Here is a 17,456-nt window from a genome sequence, read left to right as displayed (position 1 = left end):
GTCACTAAGTTAGAGAGACAAAGCAAGGGATATTATTAGGTACCTATCGGTCCTGGTTTGCCTTCATTTCCCTTTGGTCCCTCGCGTCCTTTCGGTCCATCCAAGCCAGGAATTCCAGCCAGTCCATTCTTGCCTGTTTCACCTTTCTGACCTTTGTCACCAGGCAGTCCGGCGAATCCATTATTTCCACGTTCGCCTTTAAGACCACGAAGACCTCGGGGCCCATCTTTACCAGGTAAACCTGGTAACCCGGGCAATCCTCGTTCACCGCCGATTCCTGGGTCTCCTTTATCACCTTTGTCTCCAACAACACCAGGAATACCCGGGAAGCCATCCATTCCTTTTTCACCGGAGAATCCGCGTGGTCCTGGTTCACCTGAGAATCAAAATGTATCATACTTTACATCAGGATACTCATAGAATGCTGATTAACTGCTAAGAAGATATCGTTCCCAACAATTGTGGAAAAATTGTTGGCTCTCATTTTTTAACAGGATGATATTGAATTTGATTGTTTATTCACACCTATAATTCAACACACGTTTTTAGAGCTGTATTTATCTTAGCTGTATCAAGTTAACTAGCAGTAACCAAATTACATGCATAATGTGATACCATAAAATTTTATTAAATGTGATATCATAAAAAGAGGTACACACCATCAAGACCAGGTAATCCCACTAATCCTTTATCTCCTTTCTGGCCTGGTATACCAGCAACACCTCGACTTCCTTTCAGTCCAACTCCTGGCAGACCATCAGCTCCACGTTCACCTTTAGCACCATTTAATCCGTCTCTACCAGTCAACCCTTTAGGTCCATTCAATCCAGGAACACCGGCAGGGCCTGCTGGACCAAGGTCTCCTTTTTCCCCAGGTAAGCCTACGAATAATCAAATAGGCAATAATAGGAATTTGGAGCCAAAGGTTTAAACCATTTCAACAGCTTAAATCATTTGTGAAAAACCAATTCAGAGCTAGAATGGATTACCAATTCATTGTATTCTATACTTACCATTTACACCAGGTCTGCCAGGTGTTCCAGATTCACCTCTTTCACCCTTCAGACCAGGAACACCTTCTAATCCACGCCCTCCTTTTAATCCAGGTACGCCTTTATCCCCTTTACTTCCATCAACCCCAGGACGTCCTGGTAGACCAGACTGACCTGGATCTCCTTTACTGCCTTTAGCAAGAATATTGCCTGGTTCACCTTTTACTCCTTTGACTCCATTGAAACCAGGCATACCATCTTTGCCACGATCACCTCTCGTACCCTTCATACCAATTATGCCGAGTCCAACCTGACCTTTACTTCCTTTTTGCCCTGGTAAACCTGGTCGCCCGTCAATGCCATCACGCCCAGGTTTGCCAACATCGCCCTAAAATGCCACATCAAAATATCACAAAGATGGATTCATGAAATACTTCAAGGACAGTATTAAAGATTCCTGCACACATCCTAAAACTATCATTGACCATTATATACTTAAAGTAAATATGGAAAATAGAAATATATTACCTTTCCTCCTTTCATACCAGTCAATCCAGGAATACCCTGAGCGCCCTTCATTCCTCGGGCACCTTTTTCACCATCCAAACCGTGTAGACCTTTTTCTCCCTTTTCACCAGGCAGTGCTGAATAAAAATTAGAATATTGGAAAATAAAATTTTTTCACGCCGCATTCAACCAGCTTGGATTCAAATTGGTTTTAATCGATGTCAGACTAATAGAGACATTAACAATCCACTTGCTCATAATTTTCAATTCAATGTGATCCGGATTAATCAGGCTTGAGTGTACAAAGTTTTTCTTACCATCATGTGGTATGGCATCTTCACCTTTTACTCCACGTAACCCTTCTACTCCTTGACGTCCCTTTGCTCCCTGTGAGACAGAATAAGTTGATAAATTGCCCATGGCCAAAGTGGTGTCCCTTGAAAAATGGAGCTTGTTTGGCAAGGACATTGCCTATGAAAAATCTTTTTAATTCTTGAGTTCAAAATTCTTTTAATACTGTATTTTATCTTTTTCAAAGAACTATTTTGTAGTCAAATAAGGCCAAAAAATACATTTGTTTACAGTTGTGATGTGGTCGTGGTTTTAAAATGCGTAAATACTTCATATTTTAGACACGAATACTGGGTGTAAGGTTTATCAATGATTTGTGTATAGTATGCATGGCAACCCAAGCTTTTTTGGGGGAGTTCGTTTTTAGGAATAGAGCGGTGTGGGGTCCTCCCCAGAAAATATTTGAAAATTTTGTGCAAGCAGGTGCGTTCTGGTGCAATCTGAGGCTGATAGGTAAACTGGTTACCGTTCTTTGCATGTATTGATTTTATTTTGCTCATTTAGCAAATGCAGACCATGTGCCGACGTTTGTTGACGTTTGAAAATTTTTAAAAAGGGGGTTCGAACTAGCGAACCCTTCCCCTAGGGACGCCCATGGTACGTATGAAACAATTTGTGCTTTGTGAAAAGAGAGGAATTGTGTGTGTGTGAGGTATGATTTTCAGTATAAGTGTAGTGTGTGTTTGAGAATTTAGTTGCAGGTTGTGTTCCTGTTTGTGAAACTGGTGAGGGAAAAAAGGCTTGTGACCCGTAAGTAATAGGCCTATACGTTTTTGCTATTAAATGGGAAAAGAGAAAATCAAGATAAGTAAGTGTAAGGTATTTGCTATTGTTTAGTTTCAGTGTTTAAGTGATGTGTAAATCAATATAATTGAAGAAAAGCGTTCAAATTTGGAATTTGATTCGTCATTCACTGAGAGCACAGTTTCCAACATTAAAACAGTCCCGTGACCAAAATTTGGTAGGGTGCAGGTAGTTCGGGAAACTATTCTATATTTTGAAAAAATATTTTTTCACAATATGAAAAATATCTAGATATAAAATTCATACGATATAACCAAACAGAGGGTGGCTGAATATTGAATCTCTCAACCTCTTCCAATGTAGGGCCATGGAAGCTAACATTCTGTTACCGTAAAATATTAAAACATTGTTTGTACATGTATGTGGATCGTTTTAAACCCCCGATTTTAGCACTAAAATATTGACCTCGATTTGTATGCCGAGCAAAACAATAGTTTGCTGCTTAGGATTTTATTATAATCACTTTATCAAAAAAAAAAAAACTTATTTGAACACAACTAGAAACGATGCATTCATACGCGCTAGCAAACAGCGTAACAGTATCACTATGTAATAGTGTAACACAACACTGTGCGTGTGTATGTGTCTATTGATTAGAACCTGCTCAGAGAATTTTAAAAAAGTTGAATGAAGTTGGAGGTTTTGCATGTCTTCAATCAATTAAACGTTTTTCAGGCCAAGAACCGATGAAAAAAAATGCTCATATAAAAAAACCTACCGCAATTCTACATAATTGGCTACCGTAAATGCCAATTCCACTATCGCTAACAAAGGTAAACCAAATAATTGCCCATGGGCAAAGATGTTTACCACAGCCTGATGAAATGCAAAAATGAGATTTGAAAAAGTTCAAAATATATCAGAAAATGAAATAGGGATGCAAATTGTAATGTACAAGTAGGTTCGGTCCCGGAGAGAATGATCCATAGCAGACATCCGCAAATCATGAACCAAAGAAAAATCTGTGATACTGCGCCAGCCACAACCCGAGACTAAGACCAATTCCATTGTGCATTAGGCGACATCACGTCTCAGACACAGACATGGCTGTAATGTGGCGGCGAAGTCAACAATATCAGGGAAACCACTTCCAACAAAGAATGACGATTACTTATATCCTAAACAATTCCAGTTCACCTGGTTGGTGTTTTCTATATGCAAATAAGTATTGCGTAAAATTCATCAGCATATTGAAACGCACGTTTTATTCACCAACATAGGCACTGGTGCACCGAAAATCAATTTTAGAATGCAAAATATTTTGAAATCAATATACTATTTGGCAAGGAAAATTGTAACTAAACGGTCAATTGACGGACTCCCTAGCAGTTGCACGTAGCTCTGATAGGTTGTTGTTCTGATTGGTTGTTACAATGCATAGGGAACTCCTTTATTGAGGAATCTCCGTCAAAACGTCATAAATGTAGGTCATCGGACGTTAATGCCATAAAACAGTGGATCGGAAATATTGCTTTAGGCAGAAATCTCCGAGGAATCAATAGCTACGATCCCGTTTCTTTGCATGCGGCTAGGTGCTCATGTCATGAATCGTTTGTTCATCAGCACCACTATTGACATAAAATTTTATGCTAGAAAAAATGACGGCATAGGTAAACCAAAAATGAACATGTATTCATTGGAAAAGGTATTCTTTTAGCTCAGCAGTGCATTTCCTAATCCCCATAAGCTTGATTTTATCACTTTGTACCTTAATATATTACTACCCCTCCATCTTCATAAAATTACCATAGTGAAGTCCTGATTTTTGAAAGTGTGCTGATTGATTAACTGTCAGGTGATTGTAGTAATTCTTTAAAAAAAATCTTGGGTGAAGTCCTGGACACAGGTGAGATGGCTGCAGATTGAAAGCTTACCTTTGGTCCTGGTGTACCCGCTTGTCCAGGTTCTCCATCATCTCCTCTCAAACCAACCAAACCTCGTTCACCTTTTGGTCCGATTGGTCCTGGTGGCCCAGCAATACCATTTAAACCTGTAGTTCCCTTCTCTCCTTTTGATCCAGGCAGACATCGCGTACAAGCTCCACCCAGGTCACCTTTCTGACCAGGAAGTCCGGGAATACCAGCTCGCCCATTGAGTCCTGAAATTCCTTTGTCACCTTTTGGACCAGGTGGACCCTGTGGTCCGATTTGACCTTCAGGTGAATCACCCGGTAAACCACGAGGACCTGCGTAACCTTTATCACCCTTCGTTCCAGGTGTACCATCTTGACCGGGTATGCCATCTAAACCTTTAGGTCCGTGGATGGAAAGGCCAGGTTCTCCTTTTGAACCAGGATCACCTTTCGGTCCAGTTGGTCCAGGAAGGCCACGTAGTCCGTCACGCCCAGCAATACCTGCAGTAAAAACATTTTGATAAAGTAGTTAAAGAATGATAATAAATAGGTCCAATGAAGAAAATGATTGAAAGCCATTGTCTAAGAAAAATATATACATATCTATATGTATACATCTACATGCATTTTCAGGCCCTGTTGTTCTCTAGAACACAGCATTTTTTCAGAGAAACATAGAATAGGGCGCAGTTTCATAGACATAGGGCACATCATTCCCAGGGATGGTTAATATGTGAAACGTAACTATAATAAATGCTTATCTACGTAAAGTATCAAATTCTTTATCTATACGAGCATATTCCATGAGAGAAAACATGCCCAAAGAGAGGTTCACATGATGCCCTGAATTTTTACCAAACGCCTTTTTTTCAAATTCGGCAATACAAAATTAACATAACACATTAAAAGGGGCACATTTGAGGAAAAGGCCTAATCTATTGTCAAAAACCATGCGTGAAATAACCATTTCAGCTAAGTTTAGACCTGCCCTTGAAAGATCCTAGCTTTTAGCCTGCAATAGCCCCTCAATGTTGCTTGTGAATTAAACCCCTAGGTGATTTTAGCCATGACCTACCAGGGAATCCATTTTCACCCTTTTGGCCTTTTGGGCCATCTTCACCAGTGCGCCCTGGAACACCGGGTAAACCATCAACACCGGCTGAACCCTTTGGACCAGTCAAACCAATACGCCCAGTCACACCACGTTTACCCATCTCACCGGGAATACCCTGTGGACCTCGAGGTCCAGGTGGTCCTTGAGGTCCATCAGCACCTGTTCCACCCTGAAATCAATTGGAAATTTCTGACATTGAATTTCGAGATCATCAACAGATTTTCCACAATCAGAATAGAACCGACGATATTGCAGCAACATTTTTGTTTAAACACAACTTATTTCATAAACAGCACCTATGAAGTCAGTTTGAAGCATATTCATATCAATACAAATTGTGACAATGGGCCTTGAAACATGGATAGATAATACTCTGGTACAGTTTTCAGGGGTTAATGTTCTACATCTGCCGGCAAATGTACAAACAGTGGTTGGTAGGACCAAAGACTTTTTGTCTTAATGTATGATTTTCATTCATGTTGAAAATTAATTTCATTTTTCTGCTGATTCGTTTAGCCTAGGCTAATTGTATTTGTATTGAATGTGCTGTACACCCTTCCAGATTAAACCCTCTGAACTCTGGAAAATTTTTTATTGGCCAGCTGCAAAATATCAGCATATTTCCAACCCAAATACATATTGTCTTTTTTGGCAAGTTGGATTGATGCCAACAACTGACCAGATTGGTCAGCTTGTTGCTGGGTTTCGATGCTTATCAACAAAAGTATGTGTAGGGTAATTTATCTACCTGGTGGGTTCTAAGGGCTGATTGATAGCGTATAGGCACTTCATAAATAATTCAGAACTCAAGCTGCACCACGGATGGCATGTAAACCTACTATCACAGCCCGAATCTCAAAGACAGTGAGATGTGACTTAACAGTACACGGTTTACTGACAAATTCATACACACAGACATTCATAAGGGTCATCAACTTACTGACTGTGGTTTTATAATAGTTTCATCATAGGATATATTTACGGTTTAAGCAATAGCTTTATCCGATCATAGCAAGTTTGGTAGCTAATATGTTGATTTTGTCCATTGTCCTATTATTAATACATGGTTGCCAAAGTTCGACACGTGCTTGTACGGATTTGCCGAATAATAAATCTTTTTAAAAATAAAAAAGTGACCACCCAAGGTTGTGCAGTGTATGGGTAGCCATAGTTAGAAGATTTCATCGGTGTGGAATAAAGGGACGATCAGCTCGCTGACAAGCGGTCTAAAACTGATGCACACAGTGAATTGCATTTATGTATGGTGCAACATTACTGCCGCGGATGTATTAACATTTCCACACGCAATCACTGCTCTGCCAATAAACTACTGCCATTGAACATGTGTCCCCGCCGATTCGCATTGGTCATCTGAAATCAATTAGTTGACAACACCATGGCCGTCAGTAACACGAAAAACGTTATTATAAAGGAATTCTTTCTCGATCTGATGCAGGTTAATATGAGTGGGAATGTATCGCGCACTATGCGATTGCTTTACCCCTTCTCACCAACCACATAACTTACAAGCAAAAATCCGATAAAATAACCTTTCGAACCATTAAATCAAAAGTCTGGCAACGCTACATTGTAGGGATTAATAGAAACATTACATTTGAGACATTTTTGGCTGTGTACCCAGTACATTGTATTTAAAAAAGATAAATTTCTTAACGAAATAGCTTTTCAACTGAAAACATATTTACCAATAATTCAAAGTAACTTTAATTTATTCTCAAAATGTTTATCGTATGACCATCTGATCCCTTGCAGTTGCTAGTAATCGTAACTGACTAACTGACATAAGCAGGGAAGCAACCGGGATCTCGTAGCCCGCATTTCAGCCTCAACTGCTTGGAATTGGAATGCAGTTGATAAAAGCTGGGCTGCGATTGCGGTTGCTCTCAGCTGTGTCAGTAAGAGTCAGTAGGCGTCGCATCACTTTTTGACATAATCCAGCCTTTATTCTTTATGTAAACAGTATTTCAATTTGAATCTACTATGACAATGAGAGCGTTGCCGCTTTTTTTCAACAAAGGATTTTCATTGGTACCAGATATGATGTCATAGATGTCAACCAATGCTAAAAACCACATCGAAACAAGATGTCTCAAACACTAATTAGGTGTCGTCTATGAAAACATGAATAGATAATTGATTAAAAACTTACTCCAGCAGGTCCAGTAGGACCACGAGCTCCTTTCATGCCAGGATCACCTTTAAACCCACGTTCACCATTCAAACCGTCGCGTCCTGATAAACCAGGTCTTCCATCTTCACCATGATCTCCTTTAAATCCGGTGAGGCCTTCAGGACCCGGGAAACCCATTTTTCCCTGAAGTATCAATCAAGAATGTTTAGCTGACAGAGATATCTCTTGAAGCATTCAATTTCACATCACCATGATATACAAGAAAAATTTGGTGAGTCGTTACATACTCGAGGTCCTGCTGGTCCTGGGACACCTTTTTCACCTTTCATTCCAACATCCCCAGGGAGGCCAGGCAAGCCTGCATCACCCGGTAATCCATCACGTCCCTTCATACCAATCATACCCTATATGAGAACATAATTTGTATCAATAAAAATTTATGAAGTATTTCTACATATAGATACAATTAGATCAAACCGGAGCTTGTTTTTATAGGCTACTTTAACCTCAAGTCCTGAGACTAGTTTTAGATACCGGTACCAGTTTTGTAATGCTAACAACGAGGCAGGTTCTATAGACAGGTTTGATCTTTAACTCAGAGCCTGGGTTTAAAACCACTTTTAACACATTCTTACCTTCATTCCTCCTTCTCCTTTGTCACCTTTCAACAGGGTGAAGGTACCATTTACTCTACTATGACTATCAGTCCCAATACCTTTTTCACCAGCCGGACCTGGACGACCTCTTTCTCCTTTAATACCTTTTGTGCAAATTCCAATACCAACACTGCCTTTTATTCCCCTCAAACCAGGGGGGCCAATAGATCCCTGAAATACACAGACATTATTCCTATCACATATTCCTTACACAAATTTCATGAGTTTCTAGAAATATACAGGGCTGTAGGCCTCTGTCCCAGTTAACACAAAACATTCCCGAAACGTTTAACTTTGGTTTCAGCTTGGTTCCGTTATTTTCAAACATTTTAGAAACATTCTTAAAACGTATTGAAAATACAGTTTTCTGTTTATATGATATATATCATTACAAATATCGCAATTACAATTTCATGCATTCTTATATTATTAAACTACTATACACTGGACACTTCGAGTTTGAAGAATGATAGTAACAATTCAACATTTCAGAAACATTTTCAAAAATCATTCAGTGCAACGTTTTTATGAAATGCTTTAAGGAACGTTTTCTTACTCTGATACCGAAACCTTATTCAATACCCATTAAAACAGGTATACAAGGTATTGAAAATAGTTTTCAATGAACAATTTAAAGGAAAAATGTATGCTAGATTCGGTTAGAAAAAAAACTTTATATAAGTTCATATTTGTGAGATTTGAAGCTGATCGCGGATCTCTGAGAGAGCTGCCTGTGCGCGCTAACTGCAAACATTGCCATCCTGATCAAGTCTTTGTTAGTTGTCAATATAGTCAATAGGTAAGATTGAAAGAATTTATTCATTATTTACTGATATTTGAAACAGATATTTATGATCTAAACGTAATATCGAAATTTAATGTAGAAATGCTTCATTTTTTTGTGTGCCTTATTTGTTTCAGACCAGTTCTTCAAAAGAATTAATGGGGCCTATGGGGAAAGTTGCAGCAAAGAAAATGCCTATGAAGGCTCGTGGAATAAAGTAAACGCACAACAAAGGAATATATCTGTCCATCCATCAGCATCCTCCCCCGGCAGGGATTCGAACCTGATGGCATCGAGATTGCCACGGCACGAAACCCTGCCATAATCGACCGTGTGCGCAGATACATGCGCAGTTCAGATGATGTGATTTTTAGCCAATCAGAAATCCCGTTTTATTTGAGCCCGGGTTTTCCCATTTATAGTTCTTCCTTGAAATTTGCCTCAACGATTATACAACGATCTGATTGGTGCTGCCAGTTTTCGTTCGGAAAGCTGCGCATGTACCTGCGCACCCGGTCTACGGATGCAGGGGTTCGTGCCGTGGCTGAGTGTAGTGATGCCATCAGGTTCGAGTCCCTGCAGAGGTTGGATGATCCATCAGTAGATTTTGATTTTCTAGTGATGAATCTAGTTTCATTGAATTTCATCTTCAATAATTAATAAAGGTGTGATGATTATTGTTTTGTCCAATGGATATCCACGATACAGGTTCAGGAGGACTTTTGGCTGTTAAAGCTCCGCTGCTTTATGATAAGACTTTACAAGGACCACATGCACAACACGCCCTAGTGTTCAAATCTGGAAAATGGCTCAATAACCTTTTAGCCCTTGGCCCATAGTATCTACATACCAAGTTTCGTCAAGATCGGATAATGATTGTACGACAAATAGCAATTGAAAGATCTTGGGCATGACCTGTACAACCCCGTTAGAGGTCGAATTTGGAAAACGGCTCTATAACATTTTGGCCCTTGGCCTGTGGTATCTATATACCAAGATTAGATAATAATTGTAGGACAAGTAGTGATTTAAAGATTTTACAAGCGCCAAGCGTATAGCACCCCTACAGGTCAAATTTGGAAAACGGCTTTAGAACTTTTTAGCCTTTGGCCGTAGTATCTACATACAAAGTTTCCTCAACATCGGATTATAATTTTAGGACTAGTAGCGATTTAAAGATTTTACAAGTGTGACCTGTACAGCGCCCGTAAAGGTCAAATTGGGAAAAAAGTCTATTACTTTTTAGCCCTTGGCCCATATTAGCTTCATACCAAGTTTGATCAAGATTAGAAAAGAACTGTAGCACTAGTAGCAAATTGAAGCAAAAGTTGACGGATAGACAGATGCAATAACGGACAGACGGACAGACAGGCGGACAGACCTTTGGTCACAGTGGAGCTAAAAACAGAAGAATAACATGTTTGAAACATTTCCACAAGGTTTTCAATGTTTCCTCGATGTTTTATGAAATCGTTTCTGAAGCGTTCAAAATTGTTCACAGAATAACATTTCAGAAAGTTTCAACACAACGTTTCCTATACAAAAGTGAGACATTTTTGAGACGTTTCTTGAATGTTTCCCTGTTAGCTGGGCTAGCATTCGAGGGGCAGAGAAACCCAAAGAAGGGCATTTCTATTGGATATAACAACAATACTTGCAAAACGGGCACTTTTCCAAAATCTCTACGGGAGGGGCAACTGCCCCTGCTAGGTATACATGTGAACAATCAAAAACAATTACATGATAACCCTTAAGCTGCAATGTTGCAAAAATATAAAAACTTTTAATTTTCCCTCTTTTCTAATGTCAGAATTGTGGTTCTTTTTCATACAAAGTTACATCTTAAGTGTTTGGCATAGACTTCAGTCTGAGTATAGATTAGAAAGTGACCAAAACACATCACATTGAACCAGATGATGACCATCCTTAAGATTTGAGATACTAAATATCTAACATTTCAGAGATGAGTATGTGTATAGTGCTTTATCAATTGACCGTGCATATATTGGTCTAATATGGGTAAAACTGCTGGCATCATATGAGAAAAAGTCAACCTACAACCTAATCAATACCGGAACACTCAATTTGGTACTGTTGAAAACAATTACAGACATTCACATGCATGACATTGGTCATTGAACTGAATTAACATGGTTATTATGTGAATCTGGTATGGTCTAAATATGTAGGTCTGACTAGGTAAGGGCCAAATGAGTTTCGATACACGGTACAAGCTTAGCTATGGACCTAGCACAGGCTAAATGGTTTTGGACCTGGTATGGGCTATATGCATATTGAGGCAAGGCTAGGCTCTAATACCACTGGAATGGCAAAACAGATTGGACATTTTCAATATTGATTCAACTGAAAGTTCCATAAAGCTGAGTTTGACCCCGCATTATAACCATGTCATTTCCGATGTTTTTTAAATTTTGAAAAGAGTATATAGGCCAAATTCTTTACAAATACTGATAACATATGTTTCGAATTCTCTCGCACTTGTAAAAATATCTGCAACCCATATTACATCGTCATTTCAGCTGATGGCTGGCAGCTTCCTGTTATTTTTTATGTCGGCTGCCACCATTCTCTTGAAGACTCTTGTGGTGGGGAAAAGCTGATTATAACTACAACAATAAAACCAAAAGGGAAGCACAGACATCAAGAAAAAAATGTGCAATTTTTCCGGCTGGCAGCACAGAGACGAAATACTTCATGAAATTTTATGAAATACCAGGCTTGTGTCCAGGAGTTCATTTGTTCATAGAAACCCCCTAGAAGCCCTCTAACACCCTTATATCATAGCAGGTTCACTGATATGATTTAAGGGTTATCTGCTCAGCAAAAATTATGTAATCATAATCTGTAAGAATATTGTTCATTGAATTATAAATCAATTGGCAAGCAATAAAGTTCATTACTGCTTGCTTGATTGTCATAGTTGAAGAATTGACCAAAATCTGGGGATAATTTGCATATTTTTTCATACTTTAATTTTGCCCCTGTTTGGAGGAAAATTTGTCGCTTTTAGGAAGAAAGAACTGACCTTAAAAATCACAGGCTATGAGTCTATGATATCTGTAACTTACCCGAGGACCTACTGGTCCAACATCACCTTTTGGCCCAAGTAGCCCATCTCTACCATGAGGACCCTGAAAGTGATAAGAAATATATTTTTTTCAGTTTACGAATAAAATTCATTTGATTCTTACTCTGATTGAGCTCTTGGTGAGGTGGAAGAAGCAGGTATTGAGGTTTCCTAAGCATCCCTAGAAATTTCAATTTTTCAATTTTTTGCTACCTCATCAAAGGTTATCATTATCTTTTTTTTGGGATTTCAAAAACATTTTGGTGCAAACTTGCCAGAATGACTTAAATTGTTATAATTAATCTAATTTTTCAAAATGAAAATGTTTCCACACCTATGGCACTCGTCTTTGATACAGGTGTCTTGCCATCTCACAAAGCCCTTTCTTACAGGAATAACCACGAGAAGCTGGCTCTGGATCCAACCTTGTGAGTACCAGTAGGCCTATGTTAATTCATTATTAACTCTGTCCCACAGTTTGGGGTTTAAATTTGACTTAAAAACTACAAGTGATTCAAAATGAAACTATGTAACTTAAGTTAAACCTTATCTATGGTAATTCAGTTGCACCCAGTCCCACAGATTTGAGTTTAATTTGACTTAATGACTGGCTGGCAATTCAAAATGAAACTTACTTTAATTCAGAGTAAATTCCTAATCATGGAACTGGATAAAAGGTTTGATATAAAAATTACTTACCGGGGGCCCTGGTCTTCCATCACGACCGGATTCACCCTGGAAGTAAAATAAGATATGTGTATACAATGACTTTATGAAGTCTAATGGTTAAGAAAAAGAACTCTTTAAAATGGAATTTGTGAAAAATGACATGCCTTACTATGTACCTGTATTCGAAATATAAAAGGCTGAAAGGATAGAATTCTCCATATTTCATTACCTTTAGTCCTTTGGTTCCTTGTTGTGCAAGAGCAGGTTCACCTTTAGAACCTTTGGGGCCGACTGGACCTGGGTCACCACGAGGCCCAGATACACCAGCTCCACCAGGCAGACCTGGATCTCCCTTGAAAAAAAAAAACGTGGAAAACATTTGATCATAAGTAAATAAAAACCCAAAAAAATCAGTCAAATCTTAAGCTCATTTCTAATTAAGGAAAAAAGCATGTCAAAACCAGATTCAGGTCCCATTTCAACAACATGGTCCTAACTCATGGTTGAAATATATCTACCTTTGTTCCATTACAACCATCTTTTCCAGGTGTACCACGTGGTCCTGTTGGACCAGTCAAACCCTAAAATAGATGCAAAAGGGAATAATATAAACTAATTCAACTATGCAATGATTTTACAGAATACTGTTCAGTCAAAGCTTACAGGAATGCCATTGACACCTGGATAACCTGGAACACCAATTTTACCCTGAAATAAGGAAAAAATAAAATATAAATGATACAATGATTTGATGCAACCCAAAGGCATATTGTGAGTTGAATTCAAATCCAAAATTAAGTGCACAACTAGACTTAAAAGCTTATTTTAGTTCTGCCCACCAAGTTATCTCATAAATAATCTGGCAATTTTGAGATTTCTAGAAATTCAAAAAGAGACATTTTAAAATGAATTCAATCAAGTGCCTATATTCTCAATGCTAATAAGGGATATCATATACAGTATTTTAAGCCCATAGCCAGGCCTGTTCTGCACATTTTTACGAAAAGTGGACTTCTGTGACTTAGGTGAAAAATGGATATTGAGAGTGCTGAAAACGTGAACGGTTTTTGAATAGTAGCCAAATAAATGCAAAGTCTGAGAATGAAGGATGATCCGAATTTCAAATCTAGATACTTTGTAATGATTGACGGTTAGATAACACTACATTTGTGTTGGGTAATAAGTCCACTCTAAGCAACTGCTTGATTTAAAAAAAAACAAATTACCTTAGGGAAAATTCTCCCTGCTGCACTAAATACATTGTTTTTATGCCATCATGGGCTGTCGCATGAACTAATATATCTATACATGTATATAAAATATTAGTCCTAACAGGTAACAGAATAACATATTCTAATCTGCGGATGATAAATTCACCAACATGTTTTAAAATGCACTGAGAAATACCTTCACTACAGCCCTAAAAATGTCCCATCAATAAAACTGAATTGAACTGAATCCAACTGAATTCAGCACTTAGGCAATTCGGTGATTCAGGGAAGTTCCTATCTCTTGTAAGCTACACAATAAAATGTTTAAAAGATAATCACTTTCTGAGGCTGTTCTGGTGGGGCACACTTTTTTCTAACTTGTTTAAATACATGTCAGTAGTTTATTTTCTTATGTTTGAAAAAATGTTGGCCTTGGCTCCGTACATCTGTTGCACTACCCTTGGCTACGGGCCTGAAATTTTGAATGAGGAGTTTGGGTGGGCAGTGGTCAGTAAAGAAAATCTGTTAGGAGATATTCAAGGCGTTTTATGAACAGTGATTCGGATTGCAATTTATTTCTAGATCCACATTTTTATCATCATTATTTAGTAGTCGTCAGTAGCTGACAAAAGAAATCATACTTTGCATTGCCTAGTGATTGACCAAAAACCAATAAGTAGGCCAAGCCTAAATTGCCCATAAATTCAATCACAAATAAGCCCAATGTACGAACAGTGTACAGGGATTGGTTCCATAGTCATGGCTTAAGAGCAGTTTAAAGGCTGGTTTATGTCAACAAGCAATGCGACGCCTACCGACGCAACTGGGTTTATCACCGATTAGCAGCAACTAGCGGCCTAAGAGAGGCCGCCAGTTGCTGCTCTATCGGTTCGACATAAGCCGGTTTGCGACGGCAACCCGACGCCTACCGACTCGTCGCAAGCCGTATCCGGCTAGTTGCCCATGTTCTACTCCGGCCTACGGTAGGCGGACAGTTGCTTTCGATCGCAGCCGACATAAGCTCATCTGCGACGCGACGGAACTGAGCGCAGGGGTTCCAGCCAATGAGAGACCGCATATACATCGTACAAATTATCACCGCTAGTTAGCGTCATTTGTAATTAGTCATAAACTTTCAAATTCAAGTATAGTTCAAAACGTAAACCAAACCTTCAGCACGGCAGAGGACTAGACCGAAGATCTAGAAACGAAATTGGTAGAATTATGGTGTGAGCGGCCATTTTTATATGATGTCGCTAGCACGTTGTATTCAAAACAGAATCAGAAAGATCAAGTCTTCAAGAAATAGCTTTGTTCTAATAGAAATATATTTCCTAATAACTCAAATTTATTCTCAAAATGCTTATCACGTGACTATTTGAGCCGTTGCAGTTACTAGTAATCGCAACCGACATAAGCAGGGAAGCAACTGCTCATATCCCGCTAGTCGGCCTCAGTTGCTGCGAATCGGAGCGCAGTCGACATAAGCTGGGCTGCGATCGCGGTTGCTCTCAGTTGCGTCGGTAGGAGTCGGTAGGCGTCGCGTTGCTTGTCGACATAAGCCAGCCTTAAGACCATCTTAGTTCTGTAGCCTCAATTATGGATCGAGCTCCAGAACGTTTCAATGACATGTTTAAACTCTAAACTGCAAGCTAATATTGCTGGAGTTGAGTAATAATCGTCCACTACATAAACAGACTGTGTAATATTCATCTGCACGTATAGATGATATCATCTACCAGTACTCCAGTAGCGATGATCACATGGGGAAAATTTTGCCCGGGCCAAATTGGACGGATCAAGCTCGAGCCTAATTAGGTATGAGCCTAATTAGAGAGCGCGCTCACATGCAAACTGCTCACTCAATACTAGACAATGCTAAAACAAAGTGAAATGGGTCATTTCCGGTGTTACCAGTTGCAATTGAAATGCAATCATTTGTCCCGTGCTAACATTCGTCCGATGGTTTTGGTCGGGTCAAACAGGCTTGGCCCATTTGGCACTCGTTTGAACAGTTGTTCTGGGCTTGTGTGATCATTGGTTATTTCAGCTGTCTACAAAATAGCGGCCTCCTAGTGACATTACATCCCATTAAAAAAGTTCTCATTCTAATTCCAAGGGGTTTGAGGAGGAAATGGAATTGGAATATCACGAGATTTCGGACCAGTCTAATTTCAAGCTATACAACAATCAAACAAAAAATGTTTCCTATTGAAAGCACATATGATCTACACTATGAGACAGTAAAAATATACAGCAAACATATATGCTAAAATCTCAGCAGTCAAATTCTGGACAAAAATTTTACAAGCTGATAGTAACTCTCTCGTGCGTAAAACACATGACCTACTTTGTACACAGTTTCAAACTAACTTATCCGTATCAAATTGGGTATCAAAACTGCGAGACTTATTAAATAGTCTTGGCTTTGGTTACTATTGGCTAGCGCAATCTGTTGGTAACCGAAATGTCTTTTTTTAAATTAGTCGAGCAAAGACTAAAAGACCTACATATTCAATCGTGGTCTGAGGCGCTTAACAATAGCCAAAAATGTTCATTGTACAGAGAATTCAAAAAAAACTTTGAGTACGAAAAATATCTTGATATTATATTACAAACATTACAAATATTATTTCAAAATTTCGATGTAGTAGCCATAATTTGGCAATTGAAAGCGGCAGGTGGACCAGAGCGGTAACTCCTAGAGAAAACCATATCTGTACAATATGTCGTAGTGCTGTTGAAGACGATTTTCATGTTCTCCTTTCCTGCCAAGCGTATATTTCACTTAGAAGAGACCTTTTACCAAGATAATACACTCGTAATCCAAATATCTTCAAATTTGTAGAGCTTCTGTGCTCGCAGTCAATCGGCAGATTAACTAATATTGGAAAATATTTGTTAGGGATGTTCAGACACAGAAGATCTCTACTAAGTGACACTAATTAAATGATTTAGATAATTACTTATCTATATCAATTAAGATATGGTATTGTGAAAACGTAACGCCATCTGTATTTATGATTTTGTTCAGGTTATTATTATTGTCATACAAGTGTAAACACTTTGACGAAATAAACATTATTCATTCATTCATTCATATACTGCTAAAATTTTTATCACTTATGTGTGCCTAAGCAACACCTTGGTTCAATGACCTTATAGATCTGAGTTAAGATGCTATGTTAAAATAGCTTCTTCACTTCACCTGCCCACCTACCCCATCTGGATGTGAAAGTGATGTATTTAACCTAAGGGAGGATCTGCGAACAGCAT

The 17,456-nt window shown here is 38.8% G+C and overlaps 1 protein-coding gene across 1 annotated transcript in view; it reads right to left on the bottom strand.

Moving 5' to 3' along the window:
- The window catches only part of LOC141911320 (uncharacterized), a 72,686-nt gene that overhangs the window by 29,008 nt on the left and 26,222 nt on the right, over positions 1-17,456 (bottom strand). The window contains 12 exon segments of the mRNA XM_074802319.1: positions 44-376; positions 660-881; positions 990-1,380; positions 1,521-1,636; positions 1,817-1,886; positions 4,529-5,007; positions 5,582-5,789; positions 7,791-7,955; positions 8,060-8,158; positions 13,199-13,321; positions 13,488-13,550; positions 13,633-13,677. Of these exon segments, the coding sequence (XP_074658420.1) occupies positions 44-376; positions 660-881; positions 990-1,380; positions 1,521-1,636; positions 1,817-1,886; positions 4,529-5,007; positions 5,582-5,789; positions 7,791-7,955; positions 8,060-8,158; positions 13,199-13,321; positions 13,488-13,550; positions 13,633-13,677 (2,314 nt within the window).

The sequence above is a fragment of the Tubulanus polymorphus genome, chromosome 9 (genome assembly GCF_964204645.1).
Source record: "Tubulanus polymorphus chromosome 9, tnTubPoly1.2, whole genome shotgun sequence".
Taxonomy (NCBI): Eukaryota; Metazoa; Nemertea; class Palaeonemertea; order Tubulaniformes; family Tubulanidae; genus Tubulanus; species Tubulanus polymorphus.
The sequence above is the reverse complement of the archived record's forward strand: the minus strand, read 5'-3'. Positions and strand labels throughout refer to the sequence as shown.